Genomic DNA, 26,797 nt, shown 5'->3' with positions numbered 1-26,797 from the left:
ATACTATTTGTAAAAAAATAAATCCAAAAAAACATTCTTTAGGCAACTTGAAATTTGTTTATTCTTAAATTTTAGCATCTATTTAACCTAGAAATAAGTATGCCAGACTTTTTTTTCGGGTGTAAAGTGTAACCCGACCGTTCCAAATATGTTTAATTATTATACCTGGAAAACATACTTTAGACATTCTAAAATTTTTACAGCGTATTTATTAGATGATACTAAAAAATATGTGTTAATTGCCAGACGAATTCAATGGGTTTTAATACTTGCCAGACGCGAATAAAGATTTTAAATAAATGCGACAAAAAAGTCTTATGGGTATCTACAAGCGCGAGAAAGATAGTTTATTGTGACCCGTCGGCAGCTGATGATGAGCCGATGCGGTTGACGTAACAGTATTTTGGAGTAGGTACTTCAAATTTTCATAAAAACAATTTTTTTTCTGTTTTATTTAAATTATTTGCAGGCTTTTAATTCAGAGATTATTTTGTTGGAATTAAGTTACCATGTACAAATATGTATTTATAAATTAAATATTGACGTGCATATAGTGTAAATAGTTTAAAATAATTACTGCAAATAAATATTTTAGTAACTACTAATTTCGCTACTAACTACTAAATCACAGTGGATAAAAAAAAACATTTAAGTTGTGTAGTTTGTAAAAAAGTTACTAGTGACAAAGTTATTGTTTTTGATGAAGGCAGACTACAAAAATGCGCCAACAACATGGTTTAAAATTTAAAGAAGTAGTTTTACCAAAAAACGTAATCCTTACAAAAGGGTACCATGTACAGTGCTAAAAAAATAAGTATTCTGGAATTTTATTAAAGTACCATTGTTAATCTTTCTAAATAGATTCAAAAGTAAGTAAAAGTGCTTTACTTTTATGCTTAGGCGTTAAAATTACTTTTTTGTATTGTCAATATGATTGTCAATCAGGTCGCAAAAATTAATAATAATATAATATGTCACAAAAGTATAATAATAATTATACTTTTGTGACGTTTGAAAAAAATATATTTTATATTATGCTAATTTTTAAATAATTATTCGTCTTTTTATTCTTTCAGATACAAAATACTTAAATTAAAAAGTCTTCTTATTGAAAGGATTTCAATCATGCATTTTTATTAGAAAATGTTTATTTTTATTTACTCAATATAAGTTAGTTTTTTTTTAATTTTTGCGACTCTAAAATGCTGTTACGTCAGCCGCATCGGCTGCCGACGGGTCTCAACTATCTTTCTCGCGCTTATATACTCATAAGACTTTCTTATCGCGCTTATTTAAAATCTTTATTTGCGTCTGGCAAGTATTAAATCCCATTGAATTCGTCTGGCAATTAACACATATTTTTTAATATCATCTAATAAACACGCTGTATAAAATTTAGAATGCCTAAAGTATGTTTTCCAGGTATAATAATTAAACATATTTGGAACGGTCGGGTTACACTTTAAACCCGAAAAAAAAGTCTGGCATACTTATTTCTAGGTTAAATAGATGCCAAAATTTAAGAATAAACAAATTTCAAGTTGCCTAAAGAATGTTTTTTGGATTTATTTTTTTTGCAAATGTTATGGGTTGCGCAGTAGCGAAATACCCCCAACCCCTCAGCCAGACTTAGGATTCTGGGTTCACCAGTTTATAAACTATACATTTTTAGTTATTCTAGCTTGCCTAAAATCTGTGTCTAAATAAGTCGTCAGTGTGCTACCTCTAAGATCTAACAACTATAAGTATAATCAAAAACTAGTAACACAAAATAAGTTTATTTATATCAATACTCCGACATTACAATTCTCAATAAATAGGTTAATAATCCCACTGTCAACCAGGGTTGCCAACTCTCGAAGTTTCTTGTTCACGCGAGCGGTTTATGGTTACTCAACACATTGCCACAGTCAGCTCTTAGGCTATATAATGAACAGAGGCGAATGAGGTGCGCTACCCTGTATAAAAGTATAATTGACAAAAATTTGGTAGAAGAATTCAAATGCTCAAAAAGTTCTCTTTTTGTTCAATGCATAAAATGATGCAATGATTTTCTTTTTAAAAGATTTTTTATACTAAGAGGCATAGTTACACTTTGAAAAGTAGCTACATTGCTTTCTTTTAGGTGGTTGACTGACAGTAGTTGGTGAATGTTGGTTGTAAAAGTTTCTTAAACACTGTCTAAACTATGTTTAACTATGTTTCACTGTTTATTCGTTTATAACTATGTTAACTGTGTTTCTGACATACATAAAAAGTCCACACTAGATAAAGTAGGAGAACTCTATTGGCTGTAGGATAAGTTTCCATTTTCTTTAATTTTTTTTTCGTTTCAACTGACACAAAATGATAACTAATTGTTTAAACAGATGTAAGTTAACAGTAACGTAATATTATATCACAACTATCTAATCTTTATCAAATAGAAATGTCTACTTACACTAAATCGTAAAAATGAAAATATTATAGAAATTTTTTTCTTAAGGTTTGCAACCTTAATACTATCCCATATAGCACACCAAATCACATTTACGATGTGCTTACATTACTAGATGTAGGCACATGGTGACACAATTCCATACATGTAAATAGGTTACGTTTACACATTGTAGTTCAACAAGTATGCACAAGGGTTAAACGTCTGCCTCACAATGTAGCCACAGTATAGCATTTACGCATACACAAAGTAAGGAATTCACAGTGTGCTATAAGATACACAATGCTTGTGTATTACGTTTTAACTCTGTTTACATTTGTGACTACCGCGTGTATACGTATATTGTCCTAGATAAAACTACTTCGCATGAACTAATTCAGGAAATAATAAAAGTTTTGTTGCCTTTTCGTTCAGTGATACCAATTATAATTTTTAGAACGAAAATTAAGGAGGCAAAACTTTTATCTTCCTGAAGTATCTCGTCAGCTCAAGAGAAGTAGCATTAAATTTTTTCTTCTGTATTTGATCATCATGTATATGCATCAATTCATCATTTTCCTTCTTTATAAAATAGAGTAAGCGGTTAAAAATATAATTTTTATATTTCTTCAAGGATGGCTATTATTTACACTACGGAAAACAGAAGTAAGAAAACACAGTAAAATAACAGAATTTGTAAGAAAATGTATTAAAAATATAAGTACCTATAACAACATACTAAAACTGTAAACAATGGTATATCGCCACGTTCTGATGCACCTCTTTAGTTATTTCCCCCCTTTTTTCCTCCAAGTAATTGGTTTGTTTGCATACTCATTCATCGACCACCCCGTTGAACTTTGCTCTATTTTATCTCCAGATAAACAATCTCACCTTTAAATTTTATATGAAACTGATTATTGAATATTAAAAACATATGTTTATTGATCGATCGATAGCTTACCAAGTATTAGGTTAAGAAGTTCCTCGAAGTGTTTTAAACCTTCTTTCTGTGGACCATTTAGATTTGTATTGCTGCGAAATCAAACAAATTATATTGCTGGGCTAACCTCTTTGTCATTATACGAGAATATACACTCACTGGAGTCAAAATTTGGTAATTTGTGTATTGGACAAGTATCTTTCATAGTGTCGCTGCAATAATACAAAAATCGATCGTTGTATAAATGTAGTATTACGATACCCTTATAGCCCTTAGGCATAATAAGGTAATTAAAAACTTGTGCTTACCTCAAAATCCCTTTTACACTGCACACACACACAGAACATTTCGAGAGCTTCCGAGTAATAAAATAATAAACTGAGCTATCTGCGCGCACGCGCCCCTCTACTTCATGCGCGAATGTAGACACAACAGGACACAACTACAGAGTGCCTATACATATAGTTTTCATATATGTAATAATTACGTCGCACTTTTACAAGGTGTGTATAATAGGCAATAGGCCACAACTATGATATAATGTATCACACACACGTATGATTTATACCTTGTACGTTTCATGTACCGACGTCGGATTTCAACTATTGAATAATTATGTGTTACGTTATATAACACTCTTTAGAATCTTGAGTGCATACGGTATACAACTAGTAAACACAATGTCGTGTATATCACACTCTGTATATCACACAATTCTATCAATATAATCAAAAATCAAAATCTGTCGTTCTCCTTTGACCCCCCGCGTCGTATGAGAGGCGCCACCCTGTATAAGAAAAATATAATCTTCAAAAATGTTTTTTTAAGCTTATACCTATTAGATAAACTCTCCAGTTCTGCATTAACTATAAAACAATAAAAATAAAAAATACATATTTAAGAAAGATGCATCATACTTTCAAGAATTATGACGGAGCTCTAGAAATGTACAGAGAGCATTTATATTTTTATATGTAATTATATTAAAAGCAGGGCTTTAATAAGTATCACTACCTACTAGGGTACCTACACAGACTTGGATGAAAATGAGAATAACTAGAATAATCTCCATTGAAACTAGTTGGAAATATTAACTGCAAAACGTAAATTACTCATTGTTCCGAATTACTGCCGTTCTATACTTTGATTAACTATATAAATATAAAATACGTCTATGTTGTTTACTTAATTTTAATTAAAATTATTTAGTTTGCTGCTAATAGGAAAATTTCCGTTATGTTTAAACAAAATTATTTACATAACAAAATAAAATTCAACTTGCAGCAAAGTATAATTGGTATTTCGAATTTATTTTAACTTTAGCTAGTTTATATTTTCATCTCGTTGGTATTATATCGCTGTATTTTAAAGAAGAATTTTTGTTTTAAAATGTATACTGAAAATATAGGAGTTTAATAAAATGCCGAATAGCGGAAAATATAAACGTATCTCATTTTTTACGATGCTCTACTTTGTAGCTTTATTAAAAAATATAACTTCTGGTTTAAGAAACAAAAATAAAATTAAATATGTATATGAGGAGCAGACTTTCTAGATGCATTTTGTCCATTTTTTCGAATTTTGTCAAACAAAGAAAAACTGCTATGCTTTTTGCAGGAAATTTACTGAAAAACTAGTAGACTTGAAAAATTGATAAAAAAAATCATAAAAATAGTACACCTACATGTGAAAAATCTAGTTTTAGTAATATATGGAACAGTTGAAAAAAGGAACTGTTTTTTAAACGTAAAACTTCTCTTTATTTTTCTGCTACCACGGTCCATATTCCCAACTAAATGCTTCCCAGTAGTAGTTCCATTCATTATTTTAAGTAGTATTATTCCAAAAAAATAGAGAAGTTATAGTATAAAAAACTCTGCTTCTGGCAACGACATAAATAGCAGTATGTCCACAGTATCTTACGGACATGCTTCTGTTTGTCTACCGTCAATGGACATAGAGCACATAGACATAGTCTCCGGTATTTTTTCCATTTAATTCGAATGGGATAAAATGCATTAAGAACTTTAATTCGTAAGCTAAGTTTTTTACAAATTTTTCTTCTTCTTTATGTACCGTCTCTATATCGGAGGTTGGCTATCATCATTGCTATTATGAACTTGGAAGCTGCGGCCCTCAATAGGTCAGATGACGTGACATTAAACCATTTTGGCAGGTTTCTGAGTCAGGATATTCTTTTCCTTCCAACAGATCTTTTTCCTACAATTTTTCCTTGGATTATGAGTTGCAAAATCTCATACTTGGACCTATCATGATATGGCCGAGATATTGCAATTTTCTTTTTTTCACTTCCTTGAGGATCTCACTTCCCTTCCTCATTCTTCTCAGAACCTCCACGTTGGTTACATGTTCTGTCCATGGTATTCTCAACATCCTACGTTATGTCCACATCTCGAAGGCCTCCAGTTTCCGCTCGCAAAGCTCGTTGGTGTCCAAGCTTCCATACCATACAAAAGGACTGTAACATTTGAGCATACGAGTTCTCAGATCTAGGCTCAAATCGCGGCTACAGAGCAGCTTCTTAATCCTCACAAAGGATGCACGGGCCTTTTCAATGCGAATCTTTATTTCTGAACAATAATCCGCGGTGCAGTCGACACTTGTACCCAGGTAGTCAAACCTCTCTACTCTTTCGAGCTCCTCGCCTTCCGCGTACAGATGTTCATTGGGCACTCCAGTTTTAGTGACAATCATGTATTTGGTCTTCTTAACATTGAGTGTCAGACCATATTCTCGACTAGTTGTGATGGCGTTATTTAACATATTCTGAAGGTCTTGCATGTTTTCAGCGAGAAGGATTGTATCGTCCGCGTAGCGCAAATTGTTCAGTGGTACGCCGTTAACTCGTATTCCACCAGCATCATTTTCAAGGGCTTTGTTAAAGATTTCCTCTGAGTAGACGTTGAAAATGAGTGGTGAAAGAACATATCCCTGTCTATCTCCTCCTTTGATATGCACTGCTCTCGTCAGTTCAGATTGGACGCGAACAGACGCACTTTGATTGAGGTACAGTTTTACTATTATTTGTATATCCCTTGTATCGAGATTTTTTCTTTTTAACGCTTCTAACGTTGCTTGTGTCTTACTTTATCAAATGCTTTATTATAGTCAATTAAGAAGGCATATACATTTTGATTGACATCAAGGCATCGCTGCATTAAGACATTGTAGGCAAACAAAGCCTCCTTAGTACCGAAACCATTTCTAAAGCCAAACTGAGTATCTGCTATATCTTCTTCTAATTTTCTGTAAATCCTGCGATGGATGACTTTGAGAAAGATCTTAAGTGTATGACTCATAAGGCTGATCGTGCGGTGTTCTTCACATTTTTTGGCATTATGCTTCTTTGGAATTGTGACAAACGTCGACTGGAACCATTCCTTTGGTATCATCCCTGTTTCGTAGATCTTATTAAATAGAGGAGTTATAGCACCTAAGTGTTGTTGTTCATTTAACTTGAGCGCATCTGCAGGTAGATCGTCAGGGCCAGGCGCTTTCCCATCTTTGGCTGCTTTTATTGCCGCTTGCACTTCTTCCTCTAAAATAGATGGCCCCATTTCATTGTTAGTGCTGGTAGTGATTTCTTCTCTTTGGCCGTTGAAAAGGGTTTCGATGTATTGTTCCCATAGAGTCAATTGATCTATAATATCCAACACAATGTCTCCATCTTTATTTGTAAGAATGTACGATTTTTGCTTCCGAACAGTTCCACTAAACTCTTTTATTTTTTTATGCATACTGTGTGAGTCGTGGAGTCTTTACAGATTTTCTATTTCAGTACATTCCTCTTTTATCCACTCCTTCCTAGCTTGACGACATTTATATTTGATGACTTTCTATATTCTTTTATATTCCTGTCTGTCTGTATTTTTCAGGTTCCTTCTTTCTCCCATAAGCATCAAAATTTCATCAGTCATCCAATCGTTTCGCATTGTTCTTTTCTTAGGTTTCAGATATTTCTTGCAGGGTTCTATAAAGCCGATTTTAAACTTTGCCACATGTCTTCAGGTTGGCTCTGTGTTGCCGAACAGCAATTTATCAATTTACTTAGGTTTTCATTTATACCTTGGTACACCTTCACTTTCGCGTTATTACTTCTTAGTAGGCTGGTATCAATAGATCTTTGGTTCGACAAAACTTTTAGCTTCTTGAGCTTCACCATAATATCCGTCACCAGAAGGTTGTGGTCCGAGCCTACATCTGCTCCTGGGTATGTTTTGACACTTTTCACTGCATTCCTGTATCTCTGATTGAGGATAATATAATCAATTTGATTTCGGACTATGCGGGTCTCACTGTCTCGTGGCGATTTCCTTCTGTATAGGCGACGTTTTGGTAGTTTGAAGAACGTATTAGTTATTATCATGGAGTTTTCTTGGCAATATTGTAGAAGGCGATCTCCTCGCTCATTATGTTCGCCGAGTTCATACCGCCCAATCCATTTTCCACTTGAACCTTGTCCAATCTTTGCATTCATGTCGCCCAGGAGCAAAGTGACGTCTTTGTTTTTAGTTAATTTCATGGCGTCCTCAATCTCTTTGTAGAACGATTCCACCTCCTCGTCGTCACGAGTTGTAAAAGCAAAACGCGAGGAGAAAAAGGCACGTTCCTCACCGACCTCTGAAGACTCTCATCAAGAATGACCGCAACTCTGTGACAATGTTGACTGTCACTGCCTCCTGAGTAATAAATAATTTTGTCTTGAAGTCTACTCTGCCCGCAGTTTATCCAGCGAGCTTTAATGATTCCCATTATTTTGATGTTCAATCTATTCATTTCCAGAATTACATTGTGTGTTTTCCCTCGAGTGAACATGCTCTGAACGTTCCATGTTCTTATCTTTATTGGCTTTCGTAGTAGGGTATTTTTCGTATCGGTTGCATTACTCATATCAGTCACAACTGTCCTCCCGGAGATCTGATCGGAGGACTTACTCCGGAATTATATTTAGTCCTGACTTCAGCCATAATGATAATGCAGGGAATATCGCTATGTGATCTTTAATGCAGTGGTTTTCCAATTTGCCTTCTGCATCCTTATGCCGTTCACTACTTGCTGCAGTTCATCCGCCTTTTGAGTTGATTTCTCAGCCCAAAGACAAAAGAGTGCCCTTGCACTTTCTGGCTCTTCCACCCGAAGCTGTTGGCCAAAAAGTGGGGGCTGCTTATTGCGGCAGCCGTTCGGTCGTCAGAGCCTCGTTGGTTATCTAGCAGGGTGCACCGGATAACCGAGATTATCACGCGACCAGGTGAGGTTGACATTTGGGCTGACCTTTTCCTCGGCCTCGCCCCTTACACCACCTTTGGCATATTATACAGGGTTAATCCAGGGGTTGTTTTTTTACCCTAACTTTAAAAAACCCTGTGTAATAATTTCGTGTGTGAATTTTTCTAAAATATAATTTTCGGTCAGAACCATGATTCCTAAACATTTTTTTTATTCATGGCAATAAATGCTTTGGTTAATTTTTTAGGGCGAAATGAACTAATTACGATCAATTTGCAATTTTTTCAATTATCATTACTTTTTGATGTAATTTTTTAATATGACGAGATGGTTTATGTGATTATTGTCATAATACCATATTACGCTGCATTGGATACTGTATACTAAATTAAAAATAAACGTTAAATTCTAAAGATACAGTCCGGGTTTTAATAAACATTAATATAACGATAACAGAACTAACGATATTAAAGAAAACATTTATAATAATCAAGTATACAAAACAGAAAAAAAATTGTAAATATTCACCTAATACATTGTATTGGCTCCCTTGGCTGTTATAACTGCCTGTATACGTCCGTTCATACCATCATTAAGGCTGCATTTATAATATTGCATATGTTTTCTCATTCTTTTTTAAGGGCCAAGCGAAGTTCATTTAATGAAGCTGGTCTCTAACCCTTCTGCCAAGCATTTCCCGAACGCCGAACATGATGAACAGTTCATAGTGGTTTATAGTGTACAATAATCTCCAAAGTCGCCTTGTCATATTGAAAAACAACTTCAAAAAGAGATGATAATTAAAAATATTGCAAATTATTATTGATGGCGAGTTCATTTCGCCCTTAAAAATTAACCAGGGCATGTATTGACATGATCCAAAAAACAAAATGTTCAGGAGACATGGTTCTGACCGTACAATTATGTTTTAGGAAAATTTAGATACGAAATTATTGCACAGGGTGTTTTAAAGTTAGAGTAAAAAAACAACCCCTCGATTAACCCCTGTATAATATGCCAAATACTAAAGCATATAAAAAACTAAATTTACGAATTAAAGTTGATGTAATAATATACAGGGTTTCTCACCGTAGCCGTTCGTTAGAAGTTTTTGAGGTTCGGAAAAACTTAGAAATCTGAAATTTTGAGACTTAGGGTTATTTAAAATTTCCTTTCATTTAAAATTTTTTTCAAGGTCACACCACTTCCGGTTACACCGGAAGTCGCAATTAACTTCCTTATTTTAAATGGAACACCGTGTATATTATTTTACTTTTGGATTTCTAAGAAAATTTTATGATGAGTTTCATTAGGTTTCTTCTTCTTCTTCAAATGCCTTTTTCGTTGCGAAGGTTGGCAATCATCAGTGCTATGCGTATTCGTGACACAGCCGACCGAAATAGTTGGTTTGTGGTGCACCCGAACCAGTCACGTAAGTTTCTCATCCATGAGTGGCGCCTTCTTCCTACTTCATTAGGTTTCCCTGTACCTATTTTCAACTGTTTCTCAGATATCTTAATTTATTTGAAAATTTTTACAGATTTACCCCTAATTTTAACAGTGGATCTTTTACTCATTTTGAATCGGTGATAAATGCTTCTGCAGTAAACAGAAGTAGAGGACTAATACTTTCAAAGTCCATATTGGCAACTAATTTATTGCATACAGGGTATCCAAAATTTGATAACTGATTAGATTATTTTCAAACTCAAAAAAAATCATTTTTTCAAATGAGACACCCTGTATATTTGTCGATAGTTGGATGCAGAATTCAATTCTGCATCGATTTACTATAACTTACCCTATACCCATTTTCAACGGTTTTCTTGTTAATCCGTATTTTTTACTTTAATTAAATTTTTGGCAGAATCGACAATATACACCAGCAGTTGACATTAATGTTTCAAGATCGCTGGATTGGTCCACAAGGACCCTGGAACTGGCCGCCACGGTCACCCGATTTAACGCCCCTCGATTTTTACCTCTGGGGGGTATAAAAGAGCTGGTGTACTCTACGTCTGTACGTACTAGGGACGAGTTAATAAACCGTGTTAATCATGTGTTTACTTAATCTATGCCCAGACAAAATCTGAAGGTCTGTTTGAGAATGCATCGCAGATCTTTCAATGTTTCAACCAAAATAGCGGTCACTTCGAACAATAATTTTTGTAATTACTGTGTTTACTTTTTTTTATTACGGTAGGGATACACTAACGTCTAGTGTTAATAATTAATACCTCACCGTTACTGTTATACGTTTGTTTTGTTATGTTATGTTATATTTTATATGATTTCACTTTTGTTTTGTTCCTGTTTTGTTCGTATGTTCTAATTACATTCAATTTTGTTACTTTAACATTAATTATTTTATTTTGAAAAACGCACAAACGATATTGTCGATTCTGCCAAAAATTGAATTAAAATAAAAAATAAGGATTAACAAGAAAACCGTTGAAAAGGGGTATAGGAAAAGTTATAGCAAATCGATGCAGAATTGAATTCTGCATCCAACTATCTAAAAATATACAGGGTATCTCATTTGAAAAAATGAACTTTCTTGAGTTTGAAAATAATCTAATCAGTTATCAAATTTTGGACACCCTGTATGCGATAAATTAGTTGTCAAGATGGACTTCGAAAGTATTAGTCCTCTGCTCCAGTTTACCGCAGAAGCGTTTATCACCAATTCAAAATGAGTAAAAGACCCACTGTTAAAAATTGGGGTAAATCTGTAAAAATTTTCGTATAAATCAAGATATCTGAGAAACAGTTGAAAATAGGTATAGAGAAATTTAATGAAACTCATCATAAAATTTCCTTAGAAATCCAAAAATAAAATAATATACAGGGTGTTCCATTTAAAATTAGAAAGTTAATGGCGACTTCCGGTGTAACCGGAAGTGGTATGACCTTGAAAATATTTTTAAATGAAAGGAAATTTAAAAAAATCCTAAGTTCCAAAATTTTAAACGTCTAAGTTTTTCCTAACTTCTAACGAACGGCTACGGTGAGAAACCCTGTATACAGCTTGTTAAAAAAATTATAAATATAGGGCTAAAAGTAACAAAAATATAACACTTTAAATTTGACCAAAAATTTTTTTTTGGCACCTGAGTGTATAAATCCTACTAAATATGCACTACTAAAAAAACCAACCCCTATAAAATCAAAACATATATAATACATAATACGAATCGAAATCTCGAAATATTAGATTAAATCAAACTATACTAATTAATATTTACTTTGGGTTTCCTTTATAACGTATATATGTGAAAAGGATACTGACCAAATCTGTTAGTATAGTTTTAGCGAAGGTGAGGAGGCTAAACTAAGTTTCCTAATTGCTTAACCCCACTTTGGTTTGATATCAATTATGTATTTCATAACGATGTTTACATTAGGCCATGGAACACTCGGATAGGGTGTTAAATTTAATTTATTTGCTTCCGAACTTCTTAAAACAACGAGGACAGTTAAAATGGAGTTTTAGACTTTCTGACAGGTCGTCCCAGTTTACCTGCTCTCGCACTCTATAATATATTATACCCTTTTGTTTAGAACAACTTTGATTAAACGACTAGAGGTCAAACTCGAGTTTTGCTATTAAATTATTTTGACGTATTCTAGTTTTTTATATTAAAATATACTTAAATCACTTTTTAATAAACTCATTTAAATTTTAGTTCAATTTACCTTACCAAGATGGCATTGTGAACATTATTTGGTTCATCTTACCCCGGTTTTTCTGTTCACTCCAAAATTTATTGGTAACCAGAAAGTATAAAAAATAAAGCCAGAGATTTTTGTTTCTTTTTGCATATTAAATATATTTTATTTTTATATTAAACTCTTCATATATGGTATATTTAAATTTCCATAAGACGTAATAAAATCACTAATATAGGGTAACTACTTTCGGTTCGTTGAAGGACTAATAGAGCTACAATTTAAAAATAATTTAAAAATATTTTTATAAGATAGAGAGTGTTCCAAATAAATAAAATATATCGAAGTGTTATTTTTTTAAATAGAACAAACACCCTGTATATTATTTTATTTTTAGATTCTACGATTGAAATAAAGGTAAATTTGATTAAGGTTTATCGCATTTTAATTTTACCGTTTTTAAAATATTTACGTTTTTGTCAAAATACAGTAACAATTTTAGTGTTTTATTTCTCTACGCGTGTTAAAGTTTTTAATGCCAAATAATGTTCTAAAGTTTTTCTATTTACTACATTTTGTATTGCAAGAATAAAAATAATACTACCTGATACAGAATGTCAGGTGTCTGATAGTTTATATTAAATATTTACTAGGTTTAAACAGAAATAACTTGTTTAATTTAAATAGAATACCCTGTATATTTTATGTATTATTTGTCTATCGAATTGTGTATACCTGTTTTTACCTATCTCTTCAAGTTTTCTTCCTCAAGTTTTCTTCATGTAGAAAATGCATTTTCTTATAATTTAGACCTCATCTATCAATATACCTATGAAATATTGACATTTTAGATTATTTTTAAAGATGTAACATATTTTCAAAGAATACAGATACTAATACTGTCGATATAATTCGTTTATTTCATTAAAAACATAAAAAAACTGTTTTAATATTATTTGTTAGAGGACAGAAAAGGCCTTTTTATGGAAATAATAGCTAAAAGTTACTTATACAAAAACGTAAAGATGCAAACTTATAAAAGCTTGTAAACTTTTTAACAAAAATTTGAATTCAATTTCACATTTTTTCTAAGTTCACGAAGTAAGGACATGTGCCCATATTTTTGACTTCCTTGGACCCAATTTTTTATCCACTTAGATCGACTTATTTTTTATAATTTTTTTTTTAAATTTCCATAATACGCAAACCCAATTATGCCACTTTTTTTTCCTTCTCCATCCCGGGTCTTTTACCGAAACTCTTCCGAGATTTTATACAAGTATAAAATATATTTTTTTATAATTCAATCCCTTCAGAATGTGAGAGAATTTGCAACTAACTATCCAATTTGTCCCTTCACAGAGCAATTCCGTTTAAAAAATGAGAGATTTGATATTTACGTTAGTTGGCAATGAAATACCAGAGTTATTGGAATAACAGACCGAGAAGCGAGACAGAGCGTTTAAAAATGCCTCTCGTGTGTGCCCACCTAAACAAATTCAAAAATGCATTTTAAAGAAGGAATGCATCATAAACATAGGAAGATGCCAGGTGGCGTAGAGGTACAGGATCTCGTCTACCAATCTCAAGGTTGTGGGTTCGAATCCTACACCTGGCATTTCATCAACCGACTATTTTTAGTAAAATAAAAATAGTTTGAGTACCTAGGTCGACTCAGCCTTAAATGAGTACTTGGGATTCACAATCCTGAGGTAATAATAGGCGGTTGAAGCGTAGTGCTAGCCACATTACCTTCATTGTATACCAAACGGCTCTAGTAATCGCAAGCTGTACCTTGCTACTCCCAAGGTAAACGCTATATACGGGAGCTATTATTATATACATTTTAAAGAAATGTCTCTCATAATTTCAAAAATTATGATAAAATTCCAGTTTCATATAAATGGAACGTACGAATAAGTATTCATTTTTTTATTTATAGATATATTAAAATAAGGATTAGAATAAGACGTATCAGATTCGTACTACCTACACAAACTTGAATGAAAATAAGAATTACTAGAAAAATCTGCATTGAAACTAGCTAGTAATACGAACTACAAAATGTAAATTAGTCATTGTTCCGTATTACTGCCTTTTTATACATTCATTAACTGTATAAATTTAAAATACCTCTATGTTGTTTATCTAATTTTAATTAGAATTATTTACCTTGTTGCTAATACGAAAAATTTCGTTCTGTTTAAACAAAATTATTTAAATTACAAAATAAAATTTTACATCCATTCCAGAGTAAAATTTTATATTTGGCATTTTTAACTTATTTTTAGCTGATTTAAATTACTATCGAGTTGGTATTATACCGCTATATTTTATAGATAGGTATTCGTTTCAAAAATAATCAGAAAATATATAAATTTAATAAAATACCGAAGGAATAAAAACGTATATACTTTTATTCTTTATTTATGATGCTATATTTTGCAGCTTTATTAAAATATATAAATTTTTGGACTTAAAAAAGAAAAATAAACAGAATGAAATGTACTGGGACTGGTTTAAAACATCTTTTCAGCCTTAACGATATAAAATATAAACTTGGTCTTAAAACGTTTTGCGGTGGTAGTTAGAGGATGCTGGCAGTGAAAATATCAACAGGCGGTTTACACCATTAAACGTGTGACAGAAATCGAGCCCATGACATCTATGTCGGTTTTGCTCTCAGGTAATAGGTTTTCTCTGTTAAAACAGACCAATTTCGACCACCCTGTACAGTGTGGTAGTACGCATAATTGTAGGTGTAGTCACTGGAAACTCTCCCACGGGGGTAAACCTCGTGATATGGAAGGTTTCCGACGACGACTACTGCAGAGGATGCGGAGAGGAAGAAGAAACCATAGAGCACCTGCTGTGCTACTGTCCGGCACTGGAATACCGACGCTTTAAAACTTTAGGGCAAGGTTTTTTGCAGGGACTAGAGGAAGCAGCAGAAGCCAACTTCAGCGACATCGGGAACTTTGCAAAGAGCTGGAAGTGCTTTAACGCAAAGAAAGAATGAGAAGAAAATTTGGTACAACAATACAGGGGTATCGCAATAGGCCCAAGGTCTCCGAGTGAGGGCTCAAACATGATCTCAAACCCCAGCAACCTAACCTAACCTAGAGGATGCTGTTTGGCATAATAATAGTTCCGTTATCTACAACGAGTATACGCGTTTGTATAAAAAATAAATAGTATGTAATATCTCCTTTCACATAACAAGAAGAACTTCTCTAATTCGGACACGGCGCCAAATCGGACACTCCAGTAGTTTGTTGCCTTTTATCAACCGGAAATTTTTATCTTTTTATTTCGGATGCCAACAAAAGTGAAAGGCAATTAAATAAAAGTCCGCATGTTTCTTTTGGACGGTGGAGGGTTTGATGCCGTATTTAGCCTTTTCTTTGTAGTACAGGAGTCAGGAGTATCGTATATTGCTAAAAATAGAGCTAACTAAACGACACTTGCTGAAGAATATTGGATGACATTTACAAGGAAGGAAAGATATATGCAACATTTCTGTTCCATTTGTAACATTCGATTTTTTGCGATTCCGAAATTTAATATTTTAGATAAAAAATTCACAGTCCTTTACAAAGATGCAACCGGGGGGCATTGAAAATGATGAATAAAAACGTAAAAACATGATTAGTGTTAATATGAGTGTATTACATACATATGTTTAAATAACGAACTTAACAAAAAACAACAGATTTAAAGATTCACTGAAAAAGTAGTAATGTTAAAATTAAATAAAACATTATCAATAATAATTATGCGATCGCACCTATCCGTAAAACAAGCAAGCAAAAAAAAGAATTCTTACGTAAAAAGTCGTTTACCGCATATAGGGCTCTCTCCAGTAGGTATGATTTTAGAGCCTTGCGAAATGCGGGAAAGAATGAAAGCGATTTGATATTCAAAGGCAGATGATTGTACATTTTTTTGGCATTGTACAGTATTGAACCCTTAACTAGTTCTGAGCTCGGGGTTGGCAGATAAAGATCGTGCTCTGCATTCCTAAGTGGATAGTTATGAAATGGCCTTTCGGGAATAGCAGATATGTGCTTGCGGATTAAGCAAATGGATTCAAAAATGAATAAAGAAGGAAGAGGGAAGAGAGACTAAATACGAGTAAAGCACAAGATTCCCTAAAAGTCAGCGCAAACTGCAACTTTCTAGTTTATCTCTAATGGCAGTAGAGAAGAAATCCTTACGCTTCCGCCCATATATATAGAAATTGAATCAAACTTTACACAAATATATTTCATGTCAATTAAACTTTTAGTTACGTAATCGAGGGCGCGATTTTTAAATTCATTGTTGCCAACCATGGACATATTCGGCGCCATGCTGACTAACTGGAATTTAAATTTTGCGCTGGGGATTCAGGTGGTAGCTCTGCTGTAAAAAATGTCAAGTTGTCGCATTTATCTATTTATTTCTTGACATTGTCATTCGTTTGGACACTTTAGTTTTGTCTTACGTGTTTTTGGTTTAAATAATTAGTGTAGTGATACTTTAAGCTTCAAAACGCTTACTAGCAGACCTTGCAGTGGAACATTGTTCTTTATAGAACCTCTTTTAGTGCGAAGTGTACAAGATAGCTTAATAGCCGTAAAAACTCATCGCAACTTTATTATAATATTTTGAACGGGAAAGCGGTAGTAATGGCCCTTTATGTCCCTTAAATGCTGTTAAGAAGGTGAATTTTGTTCATGTAAATAATAACTGTTTATATATTTATAATTAATTAATTTTTGTTTCGTAAAATATTTTGATTAAAAGAAAATATATATAATATATAGTTAATGTTTACTATGGATTTCCTTAAAGGGATATTGACCAAATTTGTTCGTATAGACATTACAAAAGGTGTAGGAGCTAAACTAAGTTTCCTCACTGTTTAACCCAACTTTGGCTTGATATCAACTCATCTATTTCATAACGATGTTAATATTAGGCAATGGAACAACTCGAATAGAGTGCAAAATTTAATTTATTTGCTTCCAAACTTCTTAAAACAATCAGGACAGCTAAATGGAGTTTCGGACTTTATGACAGGTCGTCCAGTTGGGTTCCTTTGTCGTTCCTTATCTTCTCTCGGACACTATATTATATTCCACGCTTTTGTATACATAGAGCAATTTTGATTAAAGGACTGGGTATCAAACTCGCGTTTCTCAATTAAACTATTTTGACATATTGTACGTAGAAGTATATACCTTTAAGAAAATTGGAAAAAATAGTTTTAACCTGAACTGAACATCTGATGTTATTTTGGCGTAGTAATATACCTTAGGGATTTATTGTCTTTAGAGTATGTGGGAGTTCCTGTTCTATTTATTTTTTAAATTATTTAACCAAGTTATTTGTTTTTTCGTAAAAATTATTTTATATCAGAGACACATATAGTCAGTGAAACGTGATAACCTGCTAACTCCATTTTTGATTTTAAGTAAATAATACGTTTAATACATGATTTTTAGGTAAAATTTTTAACGAAATATTAAGTTTTATTGTTCCCCAACAATGATTATTGTTATCTCTATATCATATTAACGCATGAATATATTTGCTACATGTGTACGTATTTTTTTGTACAGTTTTTTTTCTCTCATCTGAAATTATGAATAATGGAGTTAGCAGTTTATCACATTTCACCGACGATATGGTAAATTATATACAAACATTTCATTCGAATTAAGCTATTAATAATAAATATAGAAATACATCATTTATGATGAAAGAATCAATAATAAACTTTGTTTAGCAATTGTATCGATTTAAAATTAAGTTTTAAACTAACACAAATCATAGAATGTATAAAAAATAGGCAAACCCATAGGCATTGAGTTGACAAAACCCCACAGACTTGACATAACAAAATGTTTCTTTATTTACAGTTTGGTTTGGCTACAAATTAAATATAATCTTTTTTTCAGTATTTGTCAGATTTTCATTGAAATCTTGAAAAAAGTCGATGTTTCAAGATATTGGCGTGATATATGTATAACAGTTATACGATCAACATCATAATTTTCAGCTTATTCAACCATTTCCAATTATGGTGTAGCCTCCCTCGCATATTTAGGTACTCTCTTTGTACAGGGTGTCCCACTAATAATAGCTCTCGGCTGTATCTCGGAAAGTATTAGCCGTAGGGGCTGCGGAAAAAAATATTTATAACTAAAGAGGCTATGGGAAATTGCTGGAAATTATTTTCAAGTTTTTAGAACGACCGCTAGGGGGCGCTACTGCAACAAAAATAAGAAAATGGAGTTTTTACACAATTTTGCCTAGATAAGGTGTACTATAAGTAACAGCTTCATAATCCTCACTAAATTTTGAATATTTTTTGTTAGAGCCATTTTCCCCTATCTACCAAAATAAAGTGGTGGGGGAAGGTTAGATCTGTTTTTATTTAAATATTAATAACTCTGGACTGAATCATCGGAATCTAACAAGCGAGGGCTCGTTTAAAAGAGCGTTTCTTACTCTATATATATCGTACCATATAAAAAATAATAATAAGCTTTTGAACGTAGACGCTAGGGGGCGTTCTTATACAATTTAACAAACATTGCGCGTTTTTTCAAAAAAATAAAGTGCAATAGTATATGTAATTTTAGCTGATAGTAAAGAGTAGTAAAAGCTTAAAAAGTCAGCGAAAACCGCATTTTGATATCTTCTTTCAAACCGAAGATATTAGCAAAATTATAATTAATACCAAAAAATAAGCCCTTAATTACCTTATTTTTAAAACACGGTATCAGTAGCCCTCTTAATTATGCCCATTCTAACAAAAAAATTAGATAGAAACATTTAGTTTATTTTAAAATCGACGAAATACCATAATACCAGAGGTATTAATATCTAATAATTCAGATATTAATAACAGTGAACAAGAAACGATGATTCGGTGAAGTCATGGTAGGCTTTGGAAAAAAGTTGCTTTTGACGTAATAGTATAAACGTCAAATTGTTATTAGATCAACATTTTGATAGTCTTAGCAGCTTGATTGCTTTTTCAAAATGCCTATATTATTTGAAATAGTTGAAGTTGTTGGCATTTTGATGGCATTCTGGTATTTCGTAACCCAAGCACTGCTAATTTCCTAATATTATAGTCCCATTTCAAGTTTGATCTTCTTCTAGGTCCTTTAATTCCTCGTAGGTACCATGCTGGAATTTTTGTAACCCATCTGTTTTTGTGGTTCATCCGTCCTTCTTGCTAGGTGTCCTGCTCATTGCCACTTAAAGGATTTGATTCTGTGGATGACATCTAATACCTCGGTCGTATCCACTCTATACTTTTACGGTCTTTCTTGGTTATTCCCAGCATATTTCGTCCCATTGAGCGTTGTGCGACCTGCAGTTTCCCCATACTGTCCGTTTTAAGTGTCCAGGTTTCGCATGAATGGGACATATATCAGTATACATTGGTCGAATGTTTTCTTTTTAAGATAAACCGGAATTCTAGATTTAAATATGACTGAGTTTCTTCCATAAGTACTCCATGCGAACTTAATTCTTCTATTGATTTCTGGTAGTAGAGATCCCGAGCTGTGTATTAGTTGTCCCAAATATATGTACCTATTCCAGTTTTGTGTTATTTATCAGAAATCTACTAGTTCCTTGTACATTACTTTAGTTTTTCCCAATTTCATTTCGACACCTACTTTACTGCTGTCTGTATTTAGTCAGGTTGGTTGTCTAGTCTTAGTTAGACCTACTTTTTTGCTGTCTCTATTTAGTTAATTTGCGATTGTAGTCAGAACTATTGGCAATTAGGATTATGTCATCAGCGAATCTTAGATGGTTATGATATTCTGTATATATATATATATATATATATATATATATATATATATATATATATATATATATATATATATATATATATATATATATATATATATATATATATATATATATATACACATCAGGACAGGTCAACTCTGTGTATAGGATTTTAACGTGTAAGACAGTGATGTAGGCAGCTTAATGGCAAATCAAATGTATTAAAAAGAGAAAAAAGTTGGGTGGGTATGGGTGGGAACATTTCTTCTGAGCGGTATTGCCAGATTTTGCATCAAAATTTCAAACCGCATAAGTAGACGTTTCAAAAAAATGTGGCATCTAGGGTTGGATCTGGATTTTCAACAATTAGTTACTCATTTTACTACAACTGTAATAGATTACATTTAGCTTAAATATATTATCTTCATTTCAGTAGTATACATGAACATTTTTAACATAGTTTATTTTATTCTAATTTCTTTAAGACTACGATAATATACTGGTCGGCAAGAGAAAATCTTGGGTCGTTTATTTTAGTCATCATTTACCTACATGTCTAGAAGTGAATCGCTATGGCAATCTTGTAAGTCGGGGAGAGAAAATTATTACCTATCCACTTAATCCGGAGCTCAACTTCATACGCTTGGGAAAATTCTTGCTCTTTTCTCTTTGTTCATTTATACAATCACAGAGTCTATAGACTCTGTGCACGACAATCGGCACCCAAAGCCGTGTGTACATTATCGGTTATATCATTAAATAAACTAACCAAAAAATATGCTGTATTACGTAGTAAATGGTGCAAATTCTATTGTCGACCATTCTAATCAGTATTAAATAATAATGGAGTGAGCCAGTGTGAAGTGAGACATTAAATGATTGATCTTTTGTTAAATTACGTGGTATAACTTAACACAATGATGAATCGTTTAATGTTTCATATGCACCTCCATAATTATTTAATCTGTAATCATACTGATTACATTGTTCAACAACAGAATTTGCGCTTTTAGTACGTTTTGGAATTAATAGATTATCTGTCTTATTATGCAACTAAGGATGTACGTGTCTACGTAATAGTGCATCAGCATCTCTCTCAATATATCGTATTGTACTGAACACGTTGACACACGAGAATCAGCAACCAAAGCCGTGTATACGCTTCATTAAATAAACTAACCAAAAAATATGCTCTATTACTTAGTTACGTACATCCTCAGTTACATAATAGGACCGATAATCAATTAATTACATAATGTTGTAAATATCACAAATTCTATTGTCGACCGATCCGGATTAAGTGGATAGGTAATAAACTTCTCATTTTTCTCCCGTATTTTATAGTCTTTTCTCTTTCAGTATATCGTATTGTACTGAACAAACGTTGACTTTATTCTTCATACACACGACAATCGGCATACAAAGCCGTACGTTGTACGTTTTATTAAATAAATTAACCTTTTTGTTTATTTATTGGTTCGTTTATGCTTTATTTAATGATTGATATTATTTTGTCAAGTTATACCACCAAGTGCTATAAACTAGTACAAAATTAAAAAACTTAATTTTAAGTAAAGTTCTTTGAAATATATCTGTATTACTATTATGAATGAAAACTCTTATCCATTTTTAATTTGGAATTATATTAATTGCCATGTGTCATGTTTTTATTATTATTGTCAATTTTCTGCGGATAGCTGATAAATTAATCTATTGTCAATTCAATATGATTATATTATGATGTTCAAATACCATTTTGTTATTCATAAAAACGGCCTTTTTATTACTTCTCTGTCATACTGATCCATCAATAAATATTTCTTACGTGTTGCAGCAGACCAGCAAAATTTATTAATTTTATGGTCCTTTATATTTACTCATCCCTGATTCCATCCAATTATGGCCGCTGATGAAGCGGGAGGTAGACGTTCGCTTTCGGTCATAGGCGTACTGAAAACTAAAATTTCTTATCCTCGTATTCAGAATTATAAATAGCAATAAAAAGGATAAAGATAAGTAAAACTTTATACTGATAAGTTTGCTGTACCAATATTAAAAAAATTGGTAGTAGGAAATATTATTTCATAATATTATGACATGATAATGTTATAATGTAATACTATAAAGTAAAGTAAAAGATTTGAAGTTAACATCTCCTTTTTGCTGCCAGGGCTAATTTGGACGGGGCCTACTTTGTTTACGCGGAATCCGAACAGCGGTCCTCGGTCAATGACCGAGCAAGTGTCTAAATCGACTCTTACTCACGAGATATCCGATCTCATCCGGCCTTGAACCGGCGTGAATGAGCAGTGTGTGTCAAAATATTTTACACTTTTGCCTTTATTGGACAACAGCACGATACAGAGTTTCGAACTGGTCACCCGTCTATCCACTAGTATCGCCTTACGTCGCTTAACTTCGGTGTTCTAATGGGAACCGGTGTTTCGACGTAGCTGGACCGTTGGTTGCCCGTAATACTATAGCTACAACCGTTATAACACTAGTTATACCACCCCGCATAAATTCAGTATTATTATAAATAAGTAATTTATTTCACACCCCTTAAAGTGTAGCACAATTAGAATCATAAAAACGATGCCACTTAAAGTTACATAATGTTTATAATGTTAATTTTAAAGGTCGTTTTACATAAAAATTGTTTATCTGTTTTTATTTATGATACAAAACCCGCTTGATCATAAAACTTTTTGATCATGTCGATGAGTTTTTTTTATATTGAGTATGTATGGGGCTTAAGAAGCAGCGTGGTGAAGGCGTTGTACCACTGTTTGCATCTTAAACATTGTCAGCTGTCATAAAAAGATTATTATTAAAATTCTAATAAATTAAATCTTACAGAATTCATAAGCAAAACTTTTAAACTAAAATTGGCTGTAATACTAAATCTAAATGAAAATAAAATATTAGTACGCCTATGACTCAAGAGTTTGGTTTGGTTTGGTGGCGACACGTGCGAAGAGATATGCATGGCTTCCACATTTCGAGAGGCGGGGTGAGACAAATCAAGTGGTGGGAGAGAATATGGCCGTAGATGCCAGGTCTAGGAAATATTCCCTAACATTAAGGTTTCTATCCAGGAAATACCTTTTAGAAAGCATATTTTTGGACACAATTTAGTGTGTGTATTTAATTTGTTTTCTCAAACTTGGCATTTCTAAAAGTATCATCAGATAAATATTTTAAAACAATATTTTTGTTGGTTGATTGACCGTGCCAACCAGGCTTCAGGAAATTTTCAAAACTTCATCTGGCAACACTGACAGTATCGAAGTCCTAGAACGGTAGACAGAAATCAAATCAGTCGGATTTTGAAAGGGGTTGGGTGTACATCATTCTACAATATATTTACGATTTTGAAGGTTATCCATACATCTCGAGACGTTTAATCTTTTAACAATAAAAATAATTAAACGTCCGGTTGTATCTATACTGCTCATGTTTTTGTTGCTGTTTCAGCATAAGTTAAAACAAGCATTAAAAAAATGACTAAAAATCAACTTTAAAAAAGGACAATTAGCAAAATAATTATAAAAAATTAAATCAAAGGTTCAAAAATACCTCCCTGTTGTGCTTCGCAATAGCCAAGACGGTTATAAAACTCTGACCTAACTTTAGCTAACATAACAGCGGGGATATTTTCTAACGACTGAACGATTTTTAATCGCAGCTCGTCAATATTCATGGGTCGTTCATGGTTATGGCCATAAATGGAGTTTTTTACATATCCCCACAGAAAGAAGTCATTGGGCGACAAATCAGGAGAACGTGGTGGCCAATTAATTGTGCCTTGTGTGGAAATTAGCCGATTGGGAAATGTGGTTTGAAGGAACAGATTTACGTTCCGCGCGTTATGCGCAGGACAGCCATCCTGCTGAAACCACACTTCCTCAAAATTGATTGGCAAATTTCGAACTGCTGGTACAATTTGGTTTTGTAGCATATCCAAATATTTGGCAGCTGTTAACATACCATCAATAAAAAAAGGCCCAATGATATGATTTTGCAGCATGCCAGCCCAAACATTTAGTTTTTGTGGATATTGTGTCCGCAGTGCCATACTAAGGTGCTTATTTTCTCGAGACCAATAACGTACTATCGAAGGATTGTGGTAGCCATGTAAGGGAAACGAGCTTTCATCTGAGAATAATATATTTTCCAAAAATAAATTATTCCGTCGGCTCTTTCTCTTACAGCCTCGCAAAACTCCAGACGTCTGTTACAATCTGCGGGAAAAATTTCTTGCGTGGTACTGATTTTGTAGGACTTATATCCATGCCTTTTTAAAACTCTGCGCACCGTTCGAGCATTGCAACCAACTTGTTCGGCTATATTTCGGCTTGAACAAGGTTCGCTTGTTTCGACAGCGGCACAAATATTAATTTCCTTGTCGGGAATTACCTTCTCTGCGCCTTCCTTATTGTCACAATTTCTGCACGCCGCAATGCAGCCTGTTTGCTCAAATTTATGAACAATGTTGCGTACAGTTGTGGCATAAGGCACAGGGCGATCTTGAAAGGTGAACACATAACGCCCAATGACCTCTTCCACACTTGAGGAAATGTAAAACCATTTAACGATATGCACCTTCTCTTCGGTCGTATAAATAGCCATTTTTGAAACACTTAACGTACACACCGAAACAGCTAGGCGAAAAGAATGATGCAAAAATAGTTTGGATCTCAGGTGATCTATTTCCTTTCCCCACCTTTTCATCTACATAAAGGTGCGTATTCACTATCCGAACGAACGAATGCTACTATCCAACGAGCGAACGTCCAGTCTTGTTCGCGCGGTTCTATAATTCTCATTCGTTTGCGAACGTCTTTGATATACCGAATGGAAACAGATGAGGGAGCGAACCGAATGGCGAACGGCCGCATGCATTCGGTTTGCTGTCCAAATATACCGAATTTCATTCCTTTGTTCTTTCGGATAGTGAATACGAACCTTAACATAAAGCACCGCCCCTCTCAATGCGTTCTCCCACCATGCTTATGCTTTACTTGCCCACACCCGTAAAACCGGCAACACTGTATCGGTCGCACCGGCTTCTCGCCGGCCCCTTTTGATGCTGTCTCTCTGTCTGTCAACCGGTCATTTATATTATTCTCTGTCTTACACGTTAAAATCCTATACACAGTAATCAAATGACCAGGTCGTATATATATATATATATATATATATATATATATATATATATATATATATATATATATATATATATATATATATATATATATATATATATATATATATATATATAGAAACTCAGCTGGCAAAGGAGTACGATAGCCAGCTGAGTTTCTATATAACGGTTGTCAATATCTTGTTTTGCTTGGCCTTCTTTTATTGCCTTAGGATATATTGAGTCCAAAGCCATGTCAAAGTCTATAAAGGCTAGCTATAGAGTTTCTCTAGCCCATGTATGTGATCAATCGTGCTGAAGCCGCATGTGTAATGTAAATAATATGTTTATAGTTTGTTCGTTTTTTTTTACTACGTAACAAAACCAACGTGTGATAAAAAAATGCCGTCAGCAATAGCTATGTAATAAAGATCGCTGTCATTTTATCACTATGTAAACTGTTATCAAATTTACACTTGATAAAGGTCAGTGATCCTTCTGATCTAAAAGTTCTGTTAATCAAAAAAAAAATAAAATAAAGACAATAGAAGTCCGAAATTATTTTACTTTCAATACTGAATCATTGTCTACCACATTCAAATTAACATTGAATTATATTGTATATTATAATCGTGTGTGATTTTCATCAATATAATTTTTTAATAAATAAGTGGCATTTCTCGGTTTTCTCCAAGTTTGAATATCTTAGGTCTGTCTATTTATATTATTTGTTTTAGAGACAAACTCGTTGCACAATTTTATTATATTATCGTAGATAAAACCAAATACTTAGCTGCAATTATAATAAATTTTACAACAGCCTCTCTTTTTTTTTCAGAGTTCAGGACATAGACGGTTCATATTTTGAGAGTTTCACCGCTCTGGCGTGGAAGCAAGAAAACCAGCGACAGAGTGTACTCAGAAACGCAGAAGCGGTTGCTTCTGAGGCTCCTCCTCCTGAACAAGATTTAGGCATCAATCCTCTGGATTATTCCTCTTCACAAAATGAAAAGGACAAGCTCTACGTCGAAATGCTCTACACGATTGCAAATACGGTAAAAATTTATTTTAGACGTTATTAATTTTCTTTTCTTCCTATTTTCTTTTGACATCTCTGTTATGGTGGACACTTAGGTAGTAGGAAGTAATATATAAACTAAATAAAAAAATCGTAGCAGCGGCTAGCATCCGGATATTCATTGCCACCGTAACCAAATTATTAAATAAATCCAAAAATAATATTTTTAAATATAAATAAATCTTAAAACACAATAAATCTGATCCTTATAAAAAAGATCCCCTCTGTCGGTGTTCTTTATTTTTTAAACTTCCACATTTTTATACCATTGTAGTGTAACAACCCAGGGTCTTCAACAAAGTTGAAGAGGTAATATTTTGGTTATTTGTATGACAAACAATTTAAATGAAAGAAAGCAACCTTCGTTGTGTTAAATGTATTTTTTATAGTGATTACCTCGGATGCGCTTCGACAGAAGCAATATTTTGGGAAATTTGATGAGAATAGGTTATGTAAATAAAACGCTAATTTCTTAAATAGCCCTACTTATTTTAT

The 26,797-nt window shown here is 33.2% G+C and overlaps 1 protein-coding gene across 1 annotated transcript in view; it reads left to right on the top strand.

Annotated features, from left to right (window-relative positions):
- Positions 1-26,797, top strand: part of LOC115885991 (BAI1-associated protein 3) — a 349,135-nt gene that overhangs the window by 41,253 nt on the left and 281,085 nt on the right. Inside the window, exon 3 of the mRNA XM_030905025.1 lies at positions 26,063-26,279. Coding sequence (XP_030760885.1) covers positions 26,063-26,279 — 217 coding nt within the window. The remainder of the gene's footprint in view (positions 1-26,062; positions 26,280-26,797) is intronic.

The sequence above is a fragment of the Sitophilus oryzae genome, unplaced genomic scaffold, assembly GCF_002938485.1.
Source record: "Sitophilus oryzae breed Bouriz unplaced genomic scaffold, Soryzae_2.0 scaffold_465_pilon_pilon, whole genome shotgun sequence".
Lineage (NCBI taxonomy): Eukaryota > Metazoa > Arthropoda > Insecta > Coleoptera > Curculionidae > Sitophilus > Sitophilus oryzae.
Note: the sequence above shows the minus strand (reverse complement) of the source record. Positions and strands in the feature narration are given on the sequence as shown.